This window comes from Odontomachus brunneus, unplaced genomic scaffold (assembly GCF_010583005.1).
Source record: "Odontomachus brunneus isolate Ranch 3 - 2012 unplaced genomic scaffold, Obru_v1 Obru_scaffold_007, whole genome shotgun sequence".
Classification (NCBI taxonomy): Eukaryota; Metazoa; Arthropoda; class Insecta; order Hymenoptera; family Formicidae; genus Odontomachus; species Odontomachus brunneus.
Genome location: NW_022639457.1, coordinates 998520 through 1022637, shown reverse-complemented (window position 1 = coordinate 1022637; position 24118 = coordinate 998520). Strand labels below are relative to the sequence as shown.

Genomic DNA, 24118 nt, shown 5'->3' with positions numbered 1-24118 from the left:
TCGGCTACTTTCAGTAACATCGTCATTGTAACTACCTGAATTTACAACGGTCTCTTAGGTCCTTGGCCCTAATAGCTGTCGGCTCTAAGTTACCGAGATCTCACTGTCAACAAATACAAATTCTTCCGCCTTTACCGTTCATTCTTTTCGGCTCCTCGTGCTTCCCGTCTACGCGCGTCCATCCAAACATTACCTGCGCTACCGTGTCGCACACAGCACCGTGCACAATTACATGTCCCTCGCACAGCGGTGCACGCCGCGGGTGGGCCTGTATATCGGAATGTTTGCCCGCGTCATTGTTGCGCATCCGACACTCATCCGACATACGATTTCTCTAACGTGCGATTTAAAAAGCGTTTAAAGTCACCCTAATAGGAGTCACCCGCCACCCTCCCCTCCTCTACCCTCGCCCGTGCTTTCTTGTCACTTTTTCTCTCTGCTCTCTTGCTCCTCAGAGCGTCTCTCGCCACCTCAGGTGTGTCAGGATGAGAGTGTGTTCTCGCGCTCACCAGGAAGCCGCAGGCACACCCGCGGCGCCGCTGACTCCCTGATATATGGATTGCCCATATTCGCAATTCTCTCCCCCAGGCGCGACAACGTTGCACTGCGTTCAATGAATACGCGCGAGGATACTCGTCTATACGTTGCGCGCACCTGAAAGGCACGACAAACTCCGTTGCTCTCGCTCAGGATGTCAGGACGGGCTAAGATGGCCGCGAGGACGAGTAGTTTGTAGACGAAAGAAGGTGCGATCCCAAAAGGTGTAATGCGGTAATCACAGCCGAAGCGCGAGCTTTGAAATCGATCGATAAACGTTTGAGACTGGTCGCAAACGACTGCTTCGAGGAAATCATTGCAGGTGGAAAACCCTCCATAGTAAAACAATGATTCGATTACCATATCACTCTGATGAATGATCTGATGTACGATGTCACAACGATCGTAGTTATTGGATTTATAGTTGTGACATTTATGATAGATTATGTCGCAACTTCGTCTCTTCTTTCTCAGAGTGTCTTATTATAAGGTATTGAAATATCGGAGTTGAATTTCATTGCAAAATTATTTTATTGCACATTATTTGACGAGAACAGAAGCGAATAGTTTCTCGTTCGGAAACGAAAGAGAAGAAATATAGATATATGCTTTCCCTCGTATTATATTTCGTTTTTAAATAGCTCAAGGAATATTTATGTTGTATTAAATTTACTCCTTAGTTTTATATATTGGTTGGCCATAAACATTTCCAGCTGGATATGATTCAGAGCTTGCACCATAGTTGCAAACACAGTAAAGTCTCTTCCAATTATTCGGTAAGTCGTATACTATTTTTCCACAGCCGATTTTGTTAGCTGTATCAGACACCATTTGAGTATAATGGCCAGTAGGGTCGAAATTTTCCCTATAAACAGATTATTTTAACACAGGTATGTTACAAATGCACTTTGAGACATGTTCTACAACATATTTTGTGGTAAAACGTCTTATTTTAATTAATTGTATAAGAACTAGTTGTAATAACTAATTATATATATTTTAGTAATAATTGATTAAATAATAATTAATTAAATATATATTTTCTCATTTCTCGATAACTTGCGCGATATTAATTCAGCTGAATTATGTTTGGATATGTGCAACTGTAAATGCAGCGTGCGAAATGTGAACAACTGTAATATTTAATATTTGAAGTACTTACGGTAATTTATAAACATCATTTCTATCGAATGAATTCACTTCGTCTATCCACTGTTGGGTACATTCTTCAAATTGCCTGTTATTTTCATTCGAAGTGTCTACGACCGCCAAGTTCTGACCAACTAGAAATCTGTCTACAATATTCATTATTTTTTAATAAAAATAAGCACATAATTTGTGTTGTGTGTTACATACATACGTATAAACGAATCAATTAAATTACTTACCTACATCATGACATAAACCATAATTATCATCGTGTTCGTAAATGCATTGATTGGCCCACCTCTGTGCAATCATTTCTAATTCATCATCCCAAGCCTGAGAAAATATATGTAAAATATCAAATAAATATAAATTAGCATATTGCCTTATACATTATATCTTACCAAGTCCGGCATATTAAGTGCCGCTCGTTGTGGACCTGGGTTTCCTCTGGTCTCTTTACCCGCCGCAACTTTTCGCCTCAATTTATTGTGCATATTTAATATCTCCTGCCTTTCAGCGTCGCTTAAACCCATTCTTTTCCAATTTCCACATTCTTGCGATGGCTGAGGTGACTGTGATATAATATTACACGTAATTGCATGCAACATAACTCTACTGAATGTTACGACGTTTTAAGTTTAAAGAAAAATATTTCATGAAGCTAGAATCGACTCTGTTTATTTCAAGAAAACAATTGCTGCGTTGCAATTTAAATCAATTTTAACTATTAGACTATTTTAACTAAGTCGATTATTTTAACTTTGGTAGACAGTTATTATACATAAATATAACGATAGTTACCATAAGTGCAAATATACTTACTGTAAAAATTTCATTTTGTTTAACAAGTATGTAAAATTAGTATTCGATCACTTGCACACTTTTATATCGAATAACAGATTTTTGTCGCGAATTTTTGTGAGTCAACGCATTCAGAAAATGTAACTTCAATGATTTTTAATTCGGAGTGGAAACGAAAATTATTCGTTGCCATCACATCTTGTTCGTGACATTATCAATAAACATATCCACACACATACAGTTATAAATATATAAATATTTCTACTTACAGGATACTGGCACATCGTATGAGGTTTCTCTCTTATTGAACATATCTCTAAATTACAATAATCTTCCGCATACGCTCCCGCAATGATAACCGTAAAAAACAACATCCAACTAAACATTTTTGTTATGGTAAATATTTCTTTTTGGTTCTTTCTGTTCAGCCAAACTGTGTTATTGGTAACCTCTTGGCAACTTCTATAAGAATTTAGTGAAAGTTCTCACTATATATACCCGACGAAACGTGCACCGGACGGCATTATCGTTTTTATTAGTTTTTCCGTATTGCCTTTTTATTGTTATTTTCTCACGATTCTTGCACATGTTCATCTAGCTCTTATCTTTTCAACAATCGCTTGAAATATAAATGAACATACATAAAATTTATTTGACCTTCGTCCTGCAACCGTGCATTTCTGTTTACGTAACTTTATAGTTAATTTTTACATAAGATACGATGGATTTGAGCCTGAGTGTTGTAAAGGAAACTTCTCGCCGAAGTATTGTTTCGATTTTTTTCTTCTTTCTATTACAAGGTAAGTAGAATAATGCACACAATCGAACATTTCGAAAACGATAGAAGGTAAAAATGTATACATTGTTTTGTTTTTGTTCACTGACTACATTTTTTTTCATGAGAACATGAAAGGTTTTATTTCCTCATGTTAAACAATAAGCGATTCGGTGAAACTTCCGAAAACGACTATGTTCAAAGTTTAAGCTAACGATTTAGCTTAAACTTTGTAAATAGGCTTTTTTTAAGCGAGTAAACAAGAATTAATGAAAAGCGTTGTTAAAGAAGCGAATATTGACATCAAGGTAAATCTATGAAAGGTGAATCTTCAAAAGAATGTTGAAGCAAAATAGAAGAGATCTCAGCAAATCTTCACTTGATTTCAATAAATTCATTTACGTGGAAACAATAATTTCTTCTTTTAAATATCGAACATTTTTTACTACACTTCCTGATATTTTCACTTGTATACGTACATATATTTACATAAATATAATCCTATAATAATATTTTAGTTTCATAGTTTATAAGAAATATATGAAAGGGTAATTATCTGGTATAGGGGAGGCAGCTCCAATGATTTTAATCTTAACATATGTTGTCAAGTTCACTGCCCTGAGTAATATTCAAAAGGCGTTCATTATTTAATAAAAAGTTACTAATGAAAAAAGTTTTATAAACGAAACGTAATTTTGATATACAATATTGAAATATGGTAAACAGTACACGTATATGTGCGGAGGAGAGACATAGGAATAGGCACCTTTTACCATATTTCAATGTATGTTGTGTAAAATTACATTCCGTTTATAAAATTACATTCCGTTTATAAAATTTTGTTTCATTAATTTTTTAACAAACAATGAGCACCAGTTAAAACCTTTTGAATGTTACTCAGGGTAGTGATTTTGACAACATATGTTAAGATCAAGATCATTGGAGCTGCCTGCTCTATACCCGATAATTACCGAAATCCTTTTGAGATGCTTATTCTTAATCTAAAAAGAATCTATTTACAAAGTTTGAGTTAAATTGTAGCATGACGTTTTCGGAACAACAGTTAATTGAACAGGATAATAATCATAAAATGATTATAAAAATCAAAGAGAAAGAGAAAAAAGTTGTGCGAGATTCAACTTCGCACTTATTTCAAAACTTATGGTTACAGCGAAAATCGAAAACGTTTTATACTTAGATTTTAACCGTTAATTGAAGCAGTCCCATATGTCTTCTTCGCTACATACGGGTGACTCGTTTCGCCTCGGGTCATTTCTCATTCAAATCCGGCGTTAATAAATCTGAGAGTTTAGAAAAGCGTGAAGAGCTCTCGCGTCAATTGAAAAATCACAACCCCCGGGATCTTCGGCTTATCATTATAGTGTCAATGGGACGAAAAAAACGGCTCGATGTCGGGGGCAGCGTGCACTTCACTGAAAAATCATCGTTTTTTTCCCTCCACCCTCCTTCACATTCTTCCAAGACTGTCGGGCGTCAAAAAATGGGGGCTTTGGTGGGCGGGTGGCTATTCGGATCACTAAGGGAGGTATGAATGGAAGAGCCAGAAGTCCATTCACGCGCGCACCTGACTCCGAGGATCGAGTCGTGAGAATCGCCTCGGAGATTCTTCAAGATCTCTTTCTTCCGCGTTTGGCTTCGTAGATGCTTGGACATCCCCGGGAATAAAAAGGAGTGCGGTGATTTTCTCCGCGGCGACTCTCGTTTCTCCGGACACTTCGCGCTCTCGATTATGTCGCAGTGTGAGATTTTACGTGTTACGTGTGAAGATTCGCGTGGATTATTAGCCGATAATACTCAACATATGACATCCAGTTAATATATCGCACATTAGATCTCTTGTGTTTAGCAAATAATATGTTGAAGTCAGATAATGAATAATGTTATGCCAGTATAAAATGTTCCTGTGCCAGAAACCAGAAATATTTTTTCAATGAAAAGAGTGAAATTTCTGTATGGAGACGAATTTGGCACGGTCATGTATGTAACATGCGGGTTCTGGGAACGGGCTAGAGAAAGAGAGAACATCGTAAGTAGTACGTTAAAAGTGGCCCAGCTCTGTTAATGGAAGTAGTAAGAAGGGTAAGGGGATCCTCTTGAAAAGCTTTAGAACAAGGTTTGGCACCTGTGCTGTGTTTTGTACGAACTTACGTCCCTCTATTTTGAGGGATATATACCTGACCCGGAACAAATTAGCCGCATACACCGAAGGAATCAGAATAGAGAGATGCTGACTACCGGATTCTCAGTTGTTCTCGCATGTGCCGGAAATTCAATTCGACACGCGTTAATAATCATCTCGCTGCTCAGAGCCGGAAAGATCGATCTCGTGAGAATACAGCGGATCTTATTACACTCCTCCTTGGAACGCATATGGAAAATAATTACGTAACTATTGTCTGTCCCTGTCTCTCAAATGTAATAAGAACTGCAGACTATGTAATGGCTCGCTCAAGGTTTTAAGCGCGAGTACCCATAAATGTCAAATTAAAGATAAATGTAAGTGTCCGGACTACGGACCATAAACTATAAAATGACGATAAAAAGATTGCTATTATATATTTCACCCATACGAGAAAATTATCCAGACAATACGAATGTCTAAAATAAATCTAAAAAACGTCTTAGAGACGCTTGAAAGACGTCTCCAAGACGTTCTATTTGTTTTAAAGATCTTTTAAACGTCTCTGAGCATCTTTTAGACGTTTAAAACAAGCAGACCGTTTTCAAAATGTCTCTACATCTTTTAGGAATTCATGCTGTCTGAATAATTTATTTCAATATGAGCTTAAATCATCTCGAGCATCGCGAGAAAAGGACTCGCGTCATTTCTCGTTTCTGACGTCGTAATCTTTGCGAACTTTTGTGGAATTTATTTTACAGTGCCGATCTCATGTTTCTTTGATCGCCAAGGTCGCGGTGCCCGGAACTCAAAATCGATTTTGTGCTTCTTATCGCCGCTCTCGCACCGCTTCCTGATCCTTAGTATGAATATATTCGGATTTTCCTCGAGGGCGATAGGATTTTCCACTCTCGGTTTTCTACTCTCGTCCGCTTCAGGATACAACGTCATCGTGCGACAATCCGCTTTCTTCTCGCAGGAGCTCTTCTCCGCCGCGGAAGCGTCTTCTCGAGGAGTGCGGCAGAGCTCCAAACTTCCGTTAGCCATTCCGAACGAGACGCCGTCGTCGCACTTCTTTAAACTCGACGTTGACTCTTTCACGGTTACGTCTTGGCCAACGCATTCACACGGAGGATCGTACTCCTCTTTTACGGGCTCTTTGTGCATCCTGATGATGACGCGATTGTCATTAATGATAGCTTCGATCTCTTTGTATGGTTGACCCTTTCTGACGATCTCCGATACGATTTTGTCGGGTAGACACTGCTTCGACTCAAGTTCTTTTAACTTCAAACTGCTTTTGCTACTGGCATACTCTTCAGAGAGAATTTCTCGGGACGAGCAAGTTATTGCAGTCTGCGTCTGTTCGGACAAAGAAGTCGAATATATCTTAAACGAAAGCTCTACGATCATAGTGCTTAGAATATCGACAAGTAATTGACGATAAATGTGTAAAAGGAATGCACACTAAGCTCCAATAGTTCTTTAATTTTACTATGCTAAATTTTGCTCATTCTTCCAATCATTTCTATAGTATTTAAGTGCAATACGCTATGCAATAAGATATATAATGTAATATATATGTGATAGAAGCTGTGGGAAGATTAGTGAATTTTAGGTTAGTAAATGCTAATTTATTCGATATGTATTTGGCTTTATCGAAGCTTATGGTATAAAAGACTTTAACAATTTATGTAATAAAATACTTCATCTCCAGATACGATCGAGCAGGATGGTTGAAAAGGCGATTGTGAACCAGATGATTGTGACTCGATCGGTTCAGGGATCAATGAAAGTTGTCTCGGAATCGGACAACCGCAATTGTAAGTTGCTGCGATCATTCTTATTATTTCTTATGGTTGCGAATAGAGAAACTTATAAAGGTAACATGATTGTAAAAGAGAAGAGGAAATTTTGGAAGAGAAGTTACGCACTGTAAATCTTGACCGGGTTAACTAAACGGCAACATGTTAGTAATTTGTAGAAGATGGTAACTCTTCGACGTGAATGTGTTTCCTATCACGCAGAGTTTCACAAATAATCGATAGATTATTTACTCTATCTATTAGTTTCACTAATAGAATATAACCATAACCTGAAACAAACTTTCAGCAAACATGAAACGTTAAATAGACGGAATAACTTTGCTTTAGACAAATATAAAAAATTCCAAATTACATGTAAAAATGCAGTCCTCTTTCGACAAAGGTATATGCAACAATAGCATTTTCTTTATTAGTTTGAATTTGAATTAAAAAGCTCAATTAGTTCGAAATAAATTTCAATTAAAATTATGTTACTGGGGATTTAGTATTCCACTTTCTTTTGGAATATTTATGTCTCTCTCTCTCTTTCTCTCTCTCTCCCTCTCCCTTTCTTGTGATTTGATTATTGAATAGGGATTAATAAAATTCGATAAGAAATATACAAAAACAAACGTCTCGACATATTAGATTCTCTTCAGTAACATACAACATCCATTCCTTGTTTTATGAAACAAGATACATGCCTTTGCTTCCTTACAACTCAATTGCCATGCCCGGCGCCGTCTTCGCTATCCTTGCCGGTTGAGAACGGTTGCTCGAAATATTACCAAGAAATAGGGGCGGAGATGCTCGACAATCAATTGCTCATCAAACTGGAGAAAGACAAGAGCAGGCTGAGAAAGAAACAGCGCGAATGGAGTCCACCTTGCGACTGCGTTGAAATCCAAAGACCGACGAGCAAAACAGGCCCTAAAATCATCAACGCGCATTACGAAGATCGCGTTGTATTTCGCGTTCACTCCTCCTGTCAGATCGGCAAGCAGGAGGAATCCGCTTACAAATCACAAACTATCGCTTATAAAGTTCGTTCTACATTGTTTAAGGATTTAAAAGATTGTCAATTCTTGACTTGCACACATTTGATATCATAAAGTATCATTAAATTCGATTAAATGATTCAAAGTAATTATGCAAAAGAGAATTATGCCTATTTTCGACTTAGTTAACATTTTCTCAGTCCTTTCAATAATCTCTATTGAGGATAAAACGTATTTTCAATGTAAAAGACGGAAAAATTAAAAGAATTTCTAAATATAATTCTCTCTTCTGTAAGAAAGTAATATGAGAGAATTAAATTTCCGTAGATTGAATCGTGCAGAGATGAACAGGACAGTCACCAATGTAAGACCATCACGGTGTATCCTCAGAAAGATGTTCCAGGCTCCCAAGAAGTATACACTAATCATATAACAGAGGGAAATGAGGATATCTTCTTGTTGCGAGTAAAAAAGAAAAGTGAATCGCCCGATCAGAAAAACAGAAACATCGAGCTTGAACTCAGGACACCAAAAGCACCAAAACTGCCAAAACCTCCAACACTGTCACCCACGCAATCTACGGTTACATTAACACAACCAGAAGTTGTGACCGATTTCATTGTGGAAGACGTAAACGAACATCTGAAGAAACCTAAAAAACTTAAGAGACAACTAAAAAAGAAGACGAAAAAGAAATAGTCGATAGCTGTAATGCAGAGAATAAGAATACAAGAGAACGACGTAAAAATAAGAATCAAATGTAACTGTATTAGATCGCACGAAAAGAATTAGATCGCTCGGTTAAAGAACACGATTTTGGAAGTGCTTCCTTATATTGTATCTTTCTATGTAAAGTAGAAGTTGATATTATACGCATATTTGCGTTATTTATATTATTTTATCTTTCTGTAAATCATAATTTGCGTAATTCATGGATGTTTTAATTTATTTCACACTTCCTTTTTGTAAAAAATGTACATTTACTGTGATTATATATCATCCATCATGGACGGCTGCAGTAGGAGGAGGTATTCCCGTGGTAACAGCGGACGCAGCGATTTTATAATGAGCGCGACTCAAGAAATTCTCCGGGTACTCGAAGAGCGCGTGTCTGTGTCTCGGACGGCCGACGACGACGATTCAGGGAGTATTCGAGGAACTTCGAGCCGCTCGTATGTGCTGCCTCGGCATTGTCACAGATTCACTCGAGGTCGTCACGGTCGGTGGGTCACGAGTACATCTCGCTCGAGTCGTCCCGTAGACGTCTGCCACACGAGATATCTGTCACGACGCACAAGATTCAAACATACCAAAAGGAGGATGGATGTCGCGATTATCAGCGTGCACGAGGAGGTAGCGAGACGAACCGGCAGAAAAGGACGAGGGGAAAAGGGAGAACGGAGACGTGAGTGTAAGAAAATGTGTGGGCTGTTACGTAATCATGAATGGCGTGGGAGTTCATAAAGGTGTCGTTCGCATTCTGTGTGGTCGCGTTTAAGGGCTGGCGACAATGGCGTTGGCCAATAAATTAGGACGCCACGAGGAAAGGACGCGCACTCTCTGGAGACGAGGAGACAGCGTGACGAGCGCAATCGCGACGACGGATGAAAAGCTACTCGGTTTCCTCCGACTGGAAGAGAAGATGCCTGCGGTCGCTGATGAATGAAGCGACAAGTGACCGCGATATTATACGTGGGACAACTCTCTACACGGGCAAAGGACGGAATCTCAAGGCGCGGCCTCGGACGTTCTCCGGGATGAAAGAGCGGCGATAACTCATGGACCACTTGAGAAACGCGTAAAATCGAGATATTTTCGCACGGTTCGATATAAACGGAGATTGAATGCGTATGAAGGAGCTCGTAACACTTCGATTAAGGAGATTTCTTGCGTCATCGTCGATCGACGTCGTACGAACGAGACGTTTCTTTCGAAAATAATCGTGTAGTCATCTCGATGTGACGCAGTGTGAATTCAGTTTGGCGAATCGGTTCGACCGATCTTGATTCGTGCTTGCCCTCTTCGAGACTGAATTTATTACAAATCCGAAGATAATGCTTTAATTTTAAAGTGTCATGAGAATATAACTTCTATTAATCAGATGAGACGAGACTTCTCTTTCTTCTGTTCACACATATATTTACTTGTGCCAACCATACTATTTTTTTCCGTGTAGATTTGCAGCATATAACTTATGACATACTTGAAATAAGTATGTCAAACAACGTTTACTTTAATGCAATATATATGTTTCTGTGTATATACATATGCCGATATAACCTTGAATAGATCAACATGAGAAAGGTATCCATTGTAATGTCGCGATTAATGCAAGATTGTTGAGCGAAATATTAACGCATTTGTCAACATGGTAGAAATCGCTGGTTTTCAAGCCACGGATTTATTCACGCTCGTATTTCCTTTTTATAACGGGTGCTAATTGTCATTGGCACATAACGGGGAGAATAAATAAATCGGCGGTCGCATTCACCGCAGGTGGTGAAGCGCGCGCGCGATCGCGTCAGGGTGGTCCGTCGATCTCGCGCATTGTGACATCGAAAACCGCGACCGTGGCTGTCCCGATCGGTGGATGAAGGGAGAGCGGAGGCCGTAATATCATCATTATATTACGTCACACAGATGCGCACTGATCGGGGGATCTCGAGGCCTTCGTTTTTATATTGCGGTTATAGCACCATTGTGCACGTCACTGTCCACAAAAGGTCCTGACTGGACTCCCGCTGAGAGAAGGTCTACGATATTGCGGGATTGTGTGCTGATTGGCCGGCTCCCTACTGTCGACAGCTATGGTAATCTGTACGCATTTCCTGTTGCGTATCTTCCTTTTCCGACTTCGCTGCACGTCGTCACCTGCCGACTCGGTGATTCGCGAAGGCACAGTGAGTCTAATCGGAGAAACGTGTCGCATTATTGGCTTTCTACACACTTACCTATAAGTTCCGATACACTAACACTTATCTACATATTGACGGAAAAACTTTACTATAGCTATCTTGATTAATGAGGTCAGAATTGAGAAAATGTATGCCTAAAATTCTTACGGAATATATCGGAACAAAAGGTTAAGATGACACTTATGATCGATTGAACACGTTTGTAAAATATTTCGAAAATTTTCCTTTTATTGCACGGAAAAAAAGTAATATATGAACAAATATAAAATGTTGCTGCGTCAGGTATTTTTTTTGTTGCAAATTCTTTTCGTACACTCTGTTGCATTGTTGCTAACGCAACAATATTTTTTAGGTGTCCATATATTACAACTATTTTAGCTGCGACAAACAACTTTTTCCGTGTGTAACAATCAATAAGTAGCCGTAAAATTAACATGACAAAATTATGAGGAAAGATCGGCTAAAAAAAGCTTGTGTGTCACTTACAAGAGTCATTTTATGTCCTTTTATTTTAGCGTATTCCGCAAGAATTTTAGATGTGAGTTTTCTCGCTTCTAACGTCATCAACGGAGAGTTCTGCAGCGAGGAATGAAGCCTTCAATTTGACGAATGCGGAAATGCAAATTATAACACAAAAAACAATTTTCAATCATATTTCAACGAATACGAATCATATGGAACTCATTGTTTCAAATTATATCTCAAATTTGATGACTAGAATTTGTAGTGAATGTCTCACTGTGAACATTGTGCTTAATCAATAGAAGTATCGAACTAAATCGAGTCAACATAAATAGTTTTGACGTTGACACACGTAGAGCACACGTTGACTATCTGGTTTACTTCTTCCAGTAATGTGTTTTTAAAAATTATCAGTTTAATAATCGCGTCTAACGTGAAGTGATCACGGATAAATTGTTCTCACGACCGACGAAAGAAGATGCTGGCAAATCATGTTGGAGCCACTGATAGTTTTGACAGTGCTGAATTGTATTTTCATGTTCAGTTCCACAGTCACGACTTGCGCATTGTGGTAATTTTCTGTCACGAGTGACTTCCCTTTCTCCCACCGAAACTTTGTATAGCTGGAATGTAGAACTAGTTCTCTCAAAGTTACTTACATTATCGTTACATCGTCGCATTAAAATAATTTCATTGTATGTGTGTGTGTGTCACATTAGGTGGCAGTATCAGAGCCATCGCTGCGCTAGGAAATACGCTGCTCGGCAAAAATCAGACTTGAAGAGATCGAGGAGCAATTATACCCTGCAAAACGCTAAAAAGCCTGGGCAACCTAACACTCAGGATGTCGACGCTGTCAACACGTCCAATGCAAATGTCAATCGTGAACGGAAGTGTCAAGGATGTCAGAAGAGAAGATCTAAGAAAAGTTTGGAATATCCGACAACACATGAGAGAAGAAACAGGGAGAAAACGTCACCTCTGTACTACTACATTTTGTTTCACTTTATTCCTCTTTTCTGCTTTCTCATTTTTATCATAAATATATAAAATTTATTGTGCTTTTTATTATTATTGTTATATCTTACTATCAATAATCAATATTGGTTATCTCAAACTTGCATTTTAGGAATGGCCCGAATGCGGCAAACTTCGAGAAGAAAACGAGAACGTCGGAGGCTTCCCAGACAGTAAACGATACGAAATCAACGGTCGTGATGGAATTCTCAACCGTCCAGAAAGTTGTGCAGATCCTCGATAACGACTCCGACGTTAATCCAGCGCGAGCCCCTTTTAAGGAAATTGTTATCCAGAAAGACGCGACGGACAAGAAATACGATTATAACGTCGAGCAGAATTTTGCGACTAACGTACCAACCGCTGAATATTCCTGAGAACTATCTGAACGAATGGACTCGATAGCAATGCGAACTTGCGATATCGCAAATCCCAAAACTCGCAAATGCCGTTCACTTAATGTCGCGCGGAAGCTCGTACGTTAAGAAGGATATTATCCTTCTTAGGAAAGATATTATCGAAAAAAGTCGCAAGAGAAAGTCAGAAATCAAGGTTTCACGGAAAATTCAGATTTCATATTCAATATTTCATAGCTGAAGTATCCAAAGTCGCGCGAGAGTACCGGGATCGCAAGAGCGAAACACTTTATATCTTTTCGATATTCGCTCTCGTTGTACTGATCTTCATTTTAGTCGCGCGCTTATGCAACCGCGAGCAAACAGTTCCGCTGAAACGAACGTTGCGAACTCCAAGACAATACGAGTTTCCGTGTGCTCAATAGTACCGTTATTGATCTCATCGGAAGAACCGTCTGACTTCTCATTATCATTCCATATTTCTCTGTCGCTCGCGCGCTCCATTAATTTTAGCGATTCCTGTAAACAGACACGTAAATATACACTTTAGGATCTCGCGCACTTTAGGATCTTCCGTCTTCTTCTTTCAAAGTCGCGCCGTGGTTCTTTCCGTTCTTCAATGAACTGTCCGACTCCTTGGAACCGACGTCCGTCTGTTTGACTCGACTATTCATCGTTGGCGAAGTTACTGCCGTCTTCTTCGAGTATCTTCGATGTTCTTCCAATACTCGATCGTACATCTCCTTTCCAGGACGAGATGCATGTTCTCGTCGATTCTCGCAGTTCCAGTGACAAACGCGCGAATGACCTTTGAACCTCCGTCGCGCACAAAGCGAATCGGTCTTCACGCATTTCGGGAAATCGCGCGAGGATGTCTGCCGGGATTTGCGAGTCGGTCTTGCGCGCACGCAACACTCGCTCGAATCCGCAGTCTTAAGATTTCTCGAGAATCTCGGAAAACTAAGTAGAAACAGAAGCTAAATGGAAGCTAAATGGAAGCTGGGCAAATAATTCGTGAGTTAGACAGAACGCGCAGAACGTATATTAAACCAGAGTTGGGTAACAACGCATGAATTATAATGCCGTTACCGTTACATGTGTTCTGCTTGTGAAGTTACCGTGCTTTCCTATGGTAATGACGTTATTTTTCTTCATTAGTACGGTCAGGCTGATTAAGTGCAGCAACACTTTTCCTTGATGAGTTTTGCAATGTATTTCGTATCCAATGAAAAAACGTATCTCTTCAGAATTACCAGAAAATAAATTCTCCTTTGGATACGAAACTCATCGAGGAAAACTGTTGTAATATTTAATCGAGAAAAACTGTTACGATCTGTAATCAGTTGACTATACACTGCAAATCGTTATGTGGAAATGCATGAACATGTAATTTTGATCTTTTCTGACGCGTTCCTTGCGGCTTTAAATCGCGTGATTCAACACGATCAAAAGGCGTAAATTATAATTTAGTACGTTTAAACACGTGTTCGATTACGTGACTTGAGACGGTAAGTAGTACGCCAAGAGAGATCCAACCAAAAAGAGATTCAGAACAGCACACTTGGATTCGCAATGCAACGACAACGATAATGCAACTGCATTTTCTCCATAACGAGCACAGTCGTTACTTCGATCGTTACCCAATCCTGGTCGTCACATATCCTTAGAGATCTTTTCGGCCATCGCGTCACGTTGTTACGAGCTCGTACCATATCGAAAAGAGGAAACACCAGATGCACGCTATGCAGGCGCTGTTACATATCGTGATGCAGTCTACCATTTCGCAAGACGCCGGAAACTTCGCATTTTGCCGCGATCCTCAGGACGACGTTTGCTGGGACGGCGCTTGAATTAACCTTCTCCCCTTTCCTCAGAACGTAACGACGTAAATTTCGCGCACAATTCGCGAAACGCGACGTTTGCTGTATGCATACGATAACAACGGTAATGCGCGAATCACAAGATGTCACTCGATGATCCGGCTGTCAACTGCGGCGCTGTTCGATTGCACACGGTCGGAGAAAGAAATGGAACAAGATCTTCCGTCGGTTGCGTGTGACTTCGCGACAAAAATCGTCGTACCTTCAACGCGCATGTGAATCTATCGGTAAACCCAGGATGCTGGAGATCATCGCGTTGTGCAGCTGCGCCTGCCTCGCGTGTCTCTGGTGCGTTCTCGCCTTCGAAGTGTGAGTTTAACCTCGCCGTCATATGCCCGGCATTTCGGCCCATTATTTTGCGACCGTTCGTGATTCAATAGTTGCTTCACTTCAGAGCGCGAGATAAATACTGCGACAGTTGGACGATGCTCGACAAGCTTTGCGGGCGGCGGTGTGCGAAGTGCAGGAGCGTTTGTCGCAAACGCGCCGCAAGACAGACCCGAGCTTTACAAGAGCGTTGCAAGAGTTTTCACTCGCATCTGCAGCCACCTTGGTACAAACTGTCGTTGCTCTCCCTCTCGCCTTGGTCCGATTCTTTGGCAACTATTTAATGCATCTAATTCACGAATTAAAATTATATTTTCTCCTCAGCGACACTTCGCCACCGTACAAGCTTGTGTGTAAAATGTGCCGTCGTGTGAAAGCAGAGTGCATCTGCGCGAAACTCTTCTGCCACGGAATGGCGATAAACCGGTAAGCGTCTTTCACATCATATTTCATTAGACACTCGATATTTCACGTAAAGCATATAACAAAAATGTTGATTTTCCTTCGACAGTTCTATCAAATACCAATCTGCAGACTTATCGTTTAGATAAATTCCGGAAGAAAAGAGCGAAAGAAAGAGAAATGCGAACATGGAACTCGTGACAAATGGGCTACTAACGGTATAACTAATGATTAAATATGGCCATAGTTATGCAGGAATAATCCAACTGACAAAATTCAGATTTTCGGATTTTTATTGTCAATGAGCAGTCCGTACGTCTTTCCACATGAATCAAAGATTCAAGTCTTATGGAAGAAACTTAATTAAAAGATTAGAAAAGTAATTAAAAGATAGTTTTTCTTTTTTACTTGTTGCGCTATTTTTTATCAATTGCGTTTTTTTCATTCATTTTTTAAAGATTAAGCTTATCAGTGAATAGCCTTAAAGAGAAGAAAAATTAACTATACTTGACTTGTTGAACGATTGCGGAGAGAGAGAGAGAGAGATCTTCAGTGTTATTTATATTTTTTGAGTTATGTAACAGATTTTTATCTTAATTTTTTTCAAAACGTAAACATGTGAGTTGGATTATTTTTGCATAACTAGGACTATATGAAATCGTAAAATGATTATGTATGTACATATGTGCGAATGCAATTACGCTTACTTCGCGCTTGTATAATTGTGTACTACTTTGTGGTAGGTTTGAAATGTAAATTTGTTGATCCTTAAGTATCTCTACGTGTTGGAGTTCTCAGATTTTGTAAGAATCTTTTTGTAAGAATTTTAAAAGAACAAAGTTGTTTGATACATATCTAGAGCGTACTCATAAATGCTATTCAATTTATGCGTCTCGACGAATGTTGTGTAATCGATATGCATCGATGCGCGCTGCTCGTTGTAACAAATTTTACGACTGCACGGGCAGTGTAATTTACGACTTCTAAAATATTCTTACGCGAACTCATAATTTCGTGATCATTTTCGCAACCGGATGCTATTGATTACTCTCTAACCGCAAGATGTATTTATTTCCACAGACTCGGTGAGATTAACAACTGACAATTCGTGTAATGCTTGTGCCAATTGCGATATTTTTATCAAACTGGAAACCTTGACGTAAGAATCGAGGAACGTTATTTTCGAAATGGAATATATGCAATCAAGAATTGCAAGAACTTATTGCGGAGATTTTCAATTTTTAGACCAAGAACATATCGACGTCAATTTTTTTGCTGTATTGCGCCTTTTTGCGTTTTGTGTGTTCAAGAGTTTTATCTCACACGGTAATAAAAAATAATAAAAAATACGTAATATGCGTCGAATTAATATTAGCATTTGAATCGATAAATTGTAAAAGTAACGTTGCGAAATACGAAGGCAAAGGTAATGGGCGAAATGACGAAGCGGGTGGGATCAATTCTTCGAACTTTTCTCCGTTGCCCATTACTTTCGAACAGGATCAACGATCGAAATTGATCCTCATCGTCGCAATCTGATCACGTCGGGTGAGTTTCGTTACGAAAACGCCGAGACGGGTGTATAGTCGACGCTCTCTACTTAAGTTCGTGCACGTCGAGGTGTCACGCGCGCGTATACGTCAACATACTTCCTACGTGATACATTACGTATGTGAATACATGATGGGCCTATGGTGGGGAGCCCAGTTTGACTACTACTAGCTCGAGTAAAAGAGGAATCGCTCTGTTTCGAGCAGATAGAAATCCCGTGAACGAGAGGAACCGCGGAAGGTGTCTCTTTACTCGTCGAGCTGTGCCGCGCGGTGTAACACGTGCGATTCTCACGAGCGCCGCGCGATTCTCTCTGCCAAATCTGTCCTGCAAGTAACAAGTAAGTGTCGCGACGTGTCCGACAAGAAGTGCACGGAATAAACATTTTCAGCTCGAATGACTAAATGGTCATCAGACGAAAAACTCACCGATGGGAAATAAGAATTTTGTTACTGTGACCGAGAGAACATTCGTCCAAACATTCAGCTGCATCAAAAGCCGGTTTAAACAACTGACAGCGACTGGCTGAGCAAATTCCTCCTATAGGAATCTTTTTATTCCCACAGCCGAGTTTTTCATCTGGTCCCCAAGTGACAGAAAATTTAGTCACACTAACGAACTTATTTTTTCTGTGTGTGAGTCATTGAGTCACGTCTTTCAGAATTCATGAGTGCTTATTTCGTGAAGAAATTATGAGTGGCCACACGAAGTGACCAAAAAGGCGCATGCTTCTTCCTATTTGCAAATTTACTTCGACGAAATTAGAGTTCATTTCTTTTCGAGGAAACTTTTGGCAAGTACGTAACGATGTAGTCACTCGATGTATTGTTTACTTTCCTTATTTTTTTTGCTCCTTATCGTTCTCCTAATAAGTCGGGATGGAACTGTTACATCATCACTCTTCACAAGGAAAAAAACTAGTTCCTCCACCAACGATGCTTTAACAGTTGTACTTTAGGCTACACTATACAAAAAGAATATTGCAATAAAAATTACAATACAATTTTAATACTCTGGGAATAGACTAGTACTATGATGAAGATTATAATAAGACATAGTAAACCATGAAACCATGAAAATAAATCATGAAAACCATAGCCAAAATGACAATAAAAATGACAATAAACATTTTACTATGTTCATGGTCACTATGTGAAAATTATCATGTTTATGGTTATTCTTACTATGTTTTATTATAGTTTTTGTAATAGTTTCAGTTTATTCCTGGGCTATTAAAATTATATTGTAATTTTTACTATCAATATTCTCTCCGTGTAGAAGAACAATTAGAACATTTCTTGAGAAGAAATGAATGCTAATTGGTTTCAACGAACCGTTTTCTCATGCAAATGTTGTTCCGGGATTTATCATCGTTCGTGTTTCGTGTCGTTATTCGTCAGATATATTCATACCTATTCATCTGCGCTTTTATTTCGGCTGAAAAATAAATTTTATTTCTATATATCACTTTTTTGTATCTAAGAATCAATATATTCAATGTATCATATGTTCTGTTCTTTTTTATTCTCTGACAGTTTTATCTCATAATCATCTCTTGTCGCCCATGCTTAGAGGATTATCTCTTTATATCCACACTTAGTTGTTAACTCTCTCGAGATTATCTCCGATCCCTCTTTCCTTTGCGAAGTTCTACGTGAAATTTCTTTCGTGTATGTCACTCGTTATTAACGATTTAGTAATATTGGCCGCCACGCATACGATTACGATTACGAAAGAGAAAGAGAGAGATGAAAAATTTAAAGTTCAATGCAAAAAAGCAAACCACTTTCAACGGCGGACAGTCAATCGATATTCAGTTAACCGGTCAGCTTTCAAAATGAAAAAGAAACGTGCGTGTACGAAATTTTGAGATAATTAGGAAAGAGGCCGCGAGTGGGATTGAATTCGTGTCACGCTCGCGTTCTCTCCTCTATCGACTCTTTCTTTGACTTGCCTCTCGTGTCTCACTTCCGGTGCTAGACTCATCTTTGTTTTTCGAACAAATATTTCGAAGAGGTAAATAAGTTCTTTAAAGACGAGAACGGGCGAGGTCGGCCTCGCAGCGACAATAAATCGCGCTGCGACACGCAACGTAAACAATACGCGTGTTCTTAGTTACCTATGATATGTCTCTCTTTTTCTCTCTCTCTCTCTCTTTCTCTCTCTCTCTCTCTGGTCAAATCAAATGTAAAGCATCGTATCTAAACGAACAGTCGTGTCTATACAAATAGGATAAGAAGCTCGTTCTTAGAATGAATCTTTCATATTTTCTCTCTCTCTGTTTCTCTCTCTCTCTCTCTCTCTCTGGACGAATTTCTGTACAACAAATTTCTCCTTTATCCTCTCAATTTGTATTATCTGTTTCAAAGTTCTTGCGACTTTTTAAAACTTCTATCTAAAGATAAAAAATCATTTACCGGATAAATTCGCACAGTCGAGGCAAAATATTTGTTGAAATGAGGAAAATGCACAAAGACAAATGATTTAACTCCGTCCTTATCTGTTTCGATAGTAAAGTGTGCGAAAATAAATGAAAGATAAAATTTGATATCGCTCAGCAAATATAGCGAGTCGCCGAGAATCAATTCGATTCATGCCTTCGTTCGAAGGTAAAGAGTTACAGCTCGCGCACCGCGGCAACAAGCGTCCCGTCTTTGGCCCCAATGATGGAATTATTTCTCCCTCGCAACCTCCTCGTGTAGCTGAACAACAACACAATATCGATTCGCTTGTTATTCCAGCAAATCATGACGTTATTACCACCAACACCAACTCAACAGAAACATATAGACAAGCAGCTTCCACCTGACCCGGAAATGAGAAAACAAGATATCAGGGCGATACGGGAATGGCTATCCAAGCAGCCGCATTTGCCGAATCACATGGGTCTGTTCGTAAATTACTTCGAATAAAATAAGACGCGTTCGAGCATAGCGTGAGTTTCCTGGCGCGCAAATCCCGCGTCAAAAATTGCGTCTCGTCATTCTTGGCATCCTTTCAATTGCTACGTTCTCCGCTGTAGGTTTTCAGTATTTAATGTCAAGCGACTTTGTAACTAAGTCGCGAACTTTAATTCCGTGGAGCCCGTTTATGAAATTAAGCAACTGCGCTTTGTGCAGAGAGATATAAATTACACACGACGCATGGCTCATTGTAGACAATGGCAGACTGGAGAGATTCCTTTACGGCTGCAAAAACAGCGTCGAGAGGTGTAAATTAATCTTGGAAAGATACTTCAGCGTCCGTACATCTCTGCCGGAGTTCTTTGCCGTTCGTGATCCACTGTCTCGGGATATTCAAGATTGCTGCGATGCGATGTAATTATACGCAGATCTCGTTACTTCTTCCATTCTAAGTAACTCGAGGAGCTGATCGGCACATCTCGTTTGGTTTCTTGCAACGAACTGGAAAATATCAAGTCGATGTTGTATCTGTTTCTACTTTACGTTACTGTCAATGTTGTTACTGTTTCTGCATGTTTTATCACTGCATCTGTTTCCAAGAAATAATCTTCCCTCCACCAGAGACTACTTCGTTCTGCCGTCATTGAGCGACGAAGGATATCGCGTCACCGTATTACGGGTGCGTGATACTAACCCGGAGAAGTTTTCCATTCAAGCGATAGCCAGACGCATTTTGATGGTGCTCGACATTCGTTTAGCGGAAGAAACTTGCCTGTCAAATATCATGATCATAGACCTCCAGGTATTTCATATTGCTCATTATGCTTTACATCCAGTTACGACTCTCGTTTCTTTTCACATTGTACGTCGGGATTAATTAATTTCTTCGCGTGCCATCTCTCTCGCATTTGATAATACAGATTGGTAAAGTATACCGAAAACTTACATATTTGACGTCTGATAAATGAATGAATGATTTCCACACTCTTCCCACATTTTTAGCTTGTGTCGGAGTTACAATTATTTTCTAAAATTGATTATCCTCACAATGTAAAACGTGAGAAACGTTACTTTGACAGAGAGATCGCGCTTTTTCCTAAAATAACAAACTAATAATGTCCATACACTTCGAGCAGAAGGTGCCCGCGGGGGGTTGGGTGTAGGACTTGAGGTTGAAGCGCGAAGTAAAGGTTCCACTTAAGCGCTGAGAGCATCGAGAGTGCACTCTCACCTAATTCCACCAATACGTTACTTGGAGAATAAATGAAATTATGCTAAGTGCGTGTTTAGAAAAGGTTAATGGATGAGGATATGCGCTGGAAAGCGGTGTATACATGCTTGCGAGAAAATATCTTTTATACATCGAGAGATGCAATCGCGTTCTCAATCCGCTTGCCAATACTTGGTCGGCGCCGATATGAGAGTTGCAGTATCGATTTGTCCAAAAAGAGATTTGCCCTTTCAGGGATTCCACGCGATACATTTTGCAAAATGCTCTCCTACGCAATCTAATGTGCGACGGGCGATGCTGGCGGTGCAAGACAGTATGCCTTTCCGATTATTTAGCGTTCACTTTCTTCACGCACCGTCGTCCATCACAAGCATCCTCAATATATTTTACCCGTTGTTGAAAGAAAAACTCATTCACAAGGTAGGCCGTGGATTTACAACGACGACTAGGTGAAATGCAGAAATCAAGCCGGAAACGTGAAATTGTATCTCTCGTGTTTGCAGTTTCACATCCACAACGGTGGCGGCGAAGAGTTGTACGCTTATATGAACAAGGACATACTTCCTAACGAATGGGGCGGCAAAGCGGGCACTTTACGAGAATTAAACGGTAATTCGAGTTTTTTATTTCTTTTTTAGATTGTTTCACGTTATTTTCCGATAATTGCGAATAGATTGCAAGCATGATAAGTTTATTTCTCTGTTGCCGTTTGTCTGGTCGCATTTCACACACACAATATGTATCGATACCCGAGACTCGATTATTTTTTTTATCCGTAAAATTACTTCTCAGCTGCATGGCGAGAAAGAATTGAGAAGAATAGAGATTGGTTTTTGAGGGAGGAGAAACTTAGTCGTGCAGACGAAAGCGCCCGTTTACCAGATTCGAAACCGCTCAGCCTTCTGATGGAACTTGAAGGAATTCAGGGCACATTCCGAAAATTAAACATAGATTAACGTAATTTCTTTTTTGCATATGAAACATATTTCCTAGTGCTAATGGATTGTAAATTTTATTGGCCTGCAATCTTCGGAGTCATCTCATTTGATCCGATTAAATTGCGGATTGTGGTTGCAATATATTTAAGAAATATATTATATACATATACATTATATAAATAAATATTTTTTATGTGACAAATATCATGTATAATTTTTCACATAGTCTTGATTTCCTTTGCGTGATAAAACGAGACACTTGACAGACGTCGATCCTTGTCGAGATTAGGCTACTAATTAATAATTCTATATTAATTACCCCATCAGTTTGTTATTCGATCGAACGAGCTGTCGTAGACAATTTGTGCGCTGCTTCGTGACATTCGTCTCGAGATAGCGCCACGTAATACTTTCGTGCTGATCATTGTCAGACCCGCGTTAAGACCTTGAGGTAACGATACGTACAAATGTATCGAAGCGCTGTTCTTCGATTTTTACAAGCGCCAATAAATGGTGCTAAAATATCCCAATATAGAAATGGAATGTATTTTAGTTATGTTAAACATGACGCGCATCCTCAACGATCGATCTGACGATGAAACTCGAAAGATTTAATTTTTTCTTATCAAGTGTTTCATTTTACAAGAACATATCGATTTTGCTTCATAACGTGACTCCAACTTACCGGCGCGCGCGCTGTTAGCAGGGAAGATAACATATAATACAGAAAACGGAATTGCGCAATTATCTGCATGTATATATACATGAAAACTGTACTTTCCACATTATCGGATAAAACATCTAAAGAAGTTGCGCACCGTAATTTGCATGACCCAGATATGGTTATCGATATAGTGGTGGGCGTCTAATCGTTTTGCGCTACCTTGACGACTAAATCAATTTAATTCCGCCTATTTCCGATACATACTACACCACGTTGTGACGAAAATCTGTGCAAAATGCATTAATGCGCATTTTTCGCGCGAGAGTATTTGTTAATAAGTGCAAATTATATTTCTCGCAGAAAAATACGTTTTCGACGCGATGTATTGGCATCAGATGATATCGATGATCTTATTTGTCCCGACGTGATATCAACTCACCTCGAACTATTGAACAATAACAGTTCAGGAAGAAAACATAGAAATGCTATATAGAAAAATCTGATAATACTTATTACAATCTCGTTCACGATAATCGGTTATCTGCGAGTCGATATTGATTCACTTCCTAGATGAGATATTGAGAGAAAGTTTTATGAGATAGCAAACATCGAAATCTCTCGTCATTGCAACTTCACTTCGCTGACATTCTTTATCTGTTTGCCTGCCGAGCGGACGGCATGCTATTCAAAGACAAGTGAGAGATATCATTCTAAAAATATCGCATTGTACAGCTAATATGGAAAGAATGTACGCCTGTTAAGATGCTATTTACGTGTCCATTGTATGTCAGTTAATCTTTTATAGACTTACGCGTGGTCTCGGTGTCATGGGTTTCAGTTATGATGCTCTTACGTATCGCGAATTACGTGTGTTTTGACAAATGGACTATTCCTGCAAACGTTTCCCCGGTAGTACTGCGTAGAAATGCAAATTTACGACGTAAAGAGAAAAAGAAGTCACTGAAAGTGCGAAATGCGAAACGAAATATCGTGGCGAGTTAACGTCGCCTGAAGGCAACTTGCGGACGCCGTGATGCACAACGTTGTCTTCTTTCGTCCTCGCTTAAATAACTTAATAAGTTAATGATGCCCGGCCTGATGCATCGAATAATGCCTCTGTCGGGTCTACTTTGATTCCTCATGCCGAACACGACGTTGAAATTATTTTATTTGTCGTGCCGCTCATATGCGCGTCGAAGAGCGCGCTTTGTCGCGCAACGCGCATCCGACTGTTTTTCATTTTTTCTGCTGCTTGTCATCCGCATTA

The 24118-nt window shown here is 39.5% G+C and overlaps 5 protein-coding genes across 13 annotated transcripts in view; 4 read left to right on the top strand and 1 right to left on the bottom strand.

The window, feature by feature from the left end:
• Positions 1–1075: 1075 nt before the first annotated feature.
• The window catches only part of LOC116854077 (venom allergen 3 homolog), a 58811-nt gene continuing 35768 nt past the window's right edge, over positions 1076–24118 (bottom strand). The window contains exons 2-6 of the mRNA XM_032835615.1: positions 2757–2949; positions 2088–2258; positions 1926–2019; positions 1700–1832; positions 1076–1402 (exon numbers count right to left, since the gene is read on the bottom strand). Of these exons, the coding sequence (XP_032691506.1) occupies positions 1207–1402; positions 1700–1832; positions 1926–2019; positions 2088–2258; positions 2757–2873 (711 nt within the window). The 5' untranslated portion in view covers positions 2874–2949 and the 3' untranslated portion in view covers positions 1076–1206. The remainder of the gene's footprint in view (positions 1403–1699; positions 1833–1925; positions 2020–2087; positions 2259–2756; positions 2950–24118) is intronic.
• LOC116854076 lies at positions 7475–10298 on the top strand. 5 transcript variants are annotated; one of them, XR_004380080.1, is made up of 5 exons: positions 7475–7610; positions 7904–8250; positions 8533–8946; positions 9225–9610; positions 9705–10298. XR_004380080.1 is itself a non-coding variant. In XM_032835614.1 (3 exons), the coding sequence occupies exons 1-3, from the start codon at positions 7589–7591 to the stop codon at positions 8902–8904; spliced, it is 741 nt and encodes a 246-aa protein (XP_032691505.1). In that variant the 5' UTR covers positions 7475–7588; the 3' UTR covers positions 8905–10298. The 5 variants fall into 5 exon arrangements, 1 of the variants encoding a protein (XP_032691505.1); XR_004380079.1 differs by having other exon boundaries at positions 8533–8965; XR_004380077.1 differs by having other exon boundaries at positions 8533–9610.
• On the top strand, positions 11694–13516 carry LOC116854078. Its single transcript, XM_032835616.1, has 3 exons — positions 11694–12153; positions 12302–12565; positions 12712–13516. The coding sequence occupies exons 1-3, from the start codon at positions 12074–12076 to the stop codon at positions 12974–12976; spliced, it is 609 nt and encodes a 202-aa protein (XP_032691507.1). The 5' UTR covers positions 11694–12073; the 3' UTR covers positions 12977–13516.
• On the top strand, positions 14781–15913 carry LOC116854079. 2 transcript variants are annotated; one of them, XM_032835618.1, is made up of 4 exons: positions 14781–15144; positions 15230–15388; positions 15487–15588; positions 15674–15913. In XM_032835618.1, the coding sequence occupies exons 1-4, from the start codon at positions 15074–15076 to the stop codon at positions 15711–15713; spliced, it is 372 nt and encodes a 123-aa protein (XP_032691509.1). In that variant the 5' UTR covers positions 14781–15073; the 3' UTR covers positions 15714–15913. The 2 variants fall into 2 exon arrangements, with proteins under 2 accessions (XP_032691509.1, XP_032691508.1); XM_032835617.1 differs by lacking the exon at positions 15674–15913 and having other exon boundaries at positions 15216–15611.
• On the top strand, positions 17261–22624 carry LOC116854074 (alpha-tocopherol transfer protein-like). 4 transcript variants are annotated; one of them, XM_032835607.1, is made up of 8 exons: positions 17270–17455; positions 17777–17912; positions 19857–20001; positions 20273–20432; positions 20619–20820; positions 21484–21669; positions 21753–21858; positions 22042–22615. In XM_032835607.1, the coding sequence occupies exons 2-8, from the start codon at positions 17841–17843 to the stop codon at positions 22203–22205; spliced, it is 1035 nt and encodes a 344-aa protein (XP_032691498.1). In that variant the 5' UTR covers positions 17270–17455; positions 17777–17840; the 3' UTR covers positions 22206–22615. The 4 variants fall into 4 exon arrangements, with proteins under 4 accessions (XP_032691501.1, XP_032691498.1, XP_032691500.1 ...); XM_032835608.1 differs by having other exon boundaries at positions 17276–17455; positions 20640–20820; positions 22042–22611; XM_032835610.1 differs by lacking the exon at positions 21484–21669 and having other exon boundaries at positions 17261–17455; positions 22042–22624.

Excerpts from the sequence above, each read along its gene's own strand:
- LOC116854079 (XM_032835617.1), top strand. The coding sequence starts at position 15,074 with ATGCTGGAGATCATCGCGTTGTGCAGCTGCGCCTGCCTCGCGTGTCTC. Across the intron at positions 15,145-15,215 it reads TGCGTTCTCGCCTTCGAAGT|TTGCTTCACTTCAGAGCGCG; the intron begins GTGAGTTTAACC and ends GTGATTCAATAG.
- LOC116854078 (XM_032835616.1), top strand. The coding sequence starts at position 12,074 with ATGTTGGAGCCACTGATAGTTTTGACAGTGCTGAATTGTATTTTCATG. Across the intron at positions 12,154-12,301 it reads GTCACGACTTGCGCATTGTG|GTGGCAGTATCAGAGCCATC; the intron begins GTAATTTTCTGT and ends GTGTCACATTAG. Across the intron at positions 12,566-12,711 it reads AGGGAGAAAACGTCACCTCT|GAATGGCCCGAATGCGGCAA; the intron begins GTACTACTACAT and ends CTTGCATTTTAG.
- LOC116854076 (XM_032835614.1), top strand. The coding sequence starts at position 7,589 with ATGCAGTCCTCTTTCGACAAAG. Across the intron at positions 7,611-7,903 it reads GCAGTCCTCTTTCGACAAAG|ATACATGCCTTTGCTTCCTT; the intron begins GTATATGCAACA and ends TTATGAAACAAG. Across the intron at positions 8,251-8,532 it reads CACAAACTATCGCTTATAAA|ATTGAATCGTGCAGAGATGA; the intron begins GTTCGTTCTACA and ends AAATTTCCGTAG.
- LOC116854074 (XM_032835607.1), top strand. The coding sequence starts at position 17,841 with ATGCTTCTTCCTATTTGCAAATTTACTTCGACGAAATTAGAGTTCATT. Across the intron at positions 20,002-20,272 it reads GCATTTGCCGAATCACATGG|ACAATGGCAGACTGGAGAGA; the intron begins GTCTGTTCGTAA and ends GGCTCATTGTAG. Across the intron at positions 21,859-22,041 it reads CACTTTACGAGAATTAAACG|CTGCATGGCGAGAAAGAATT; the intron begins GTAATTCGAGTT and ends ATTACTTCTCAG.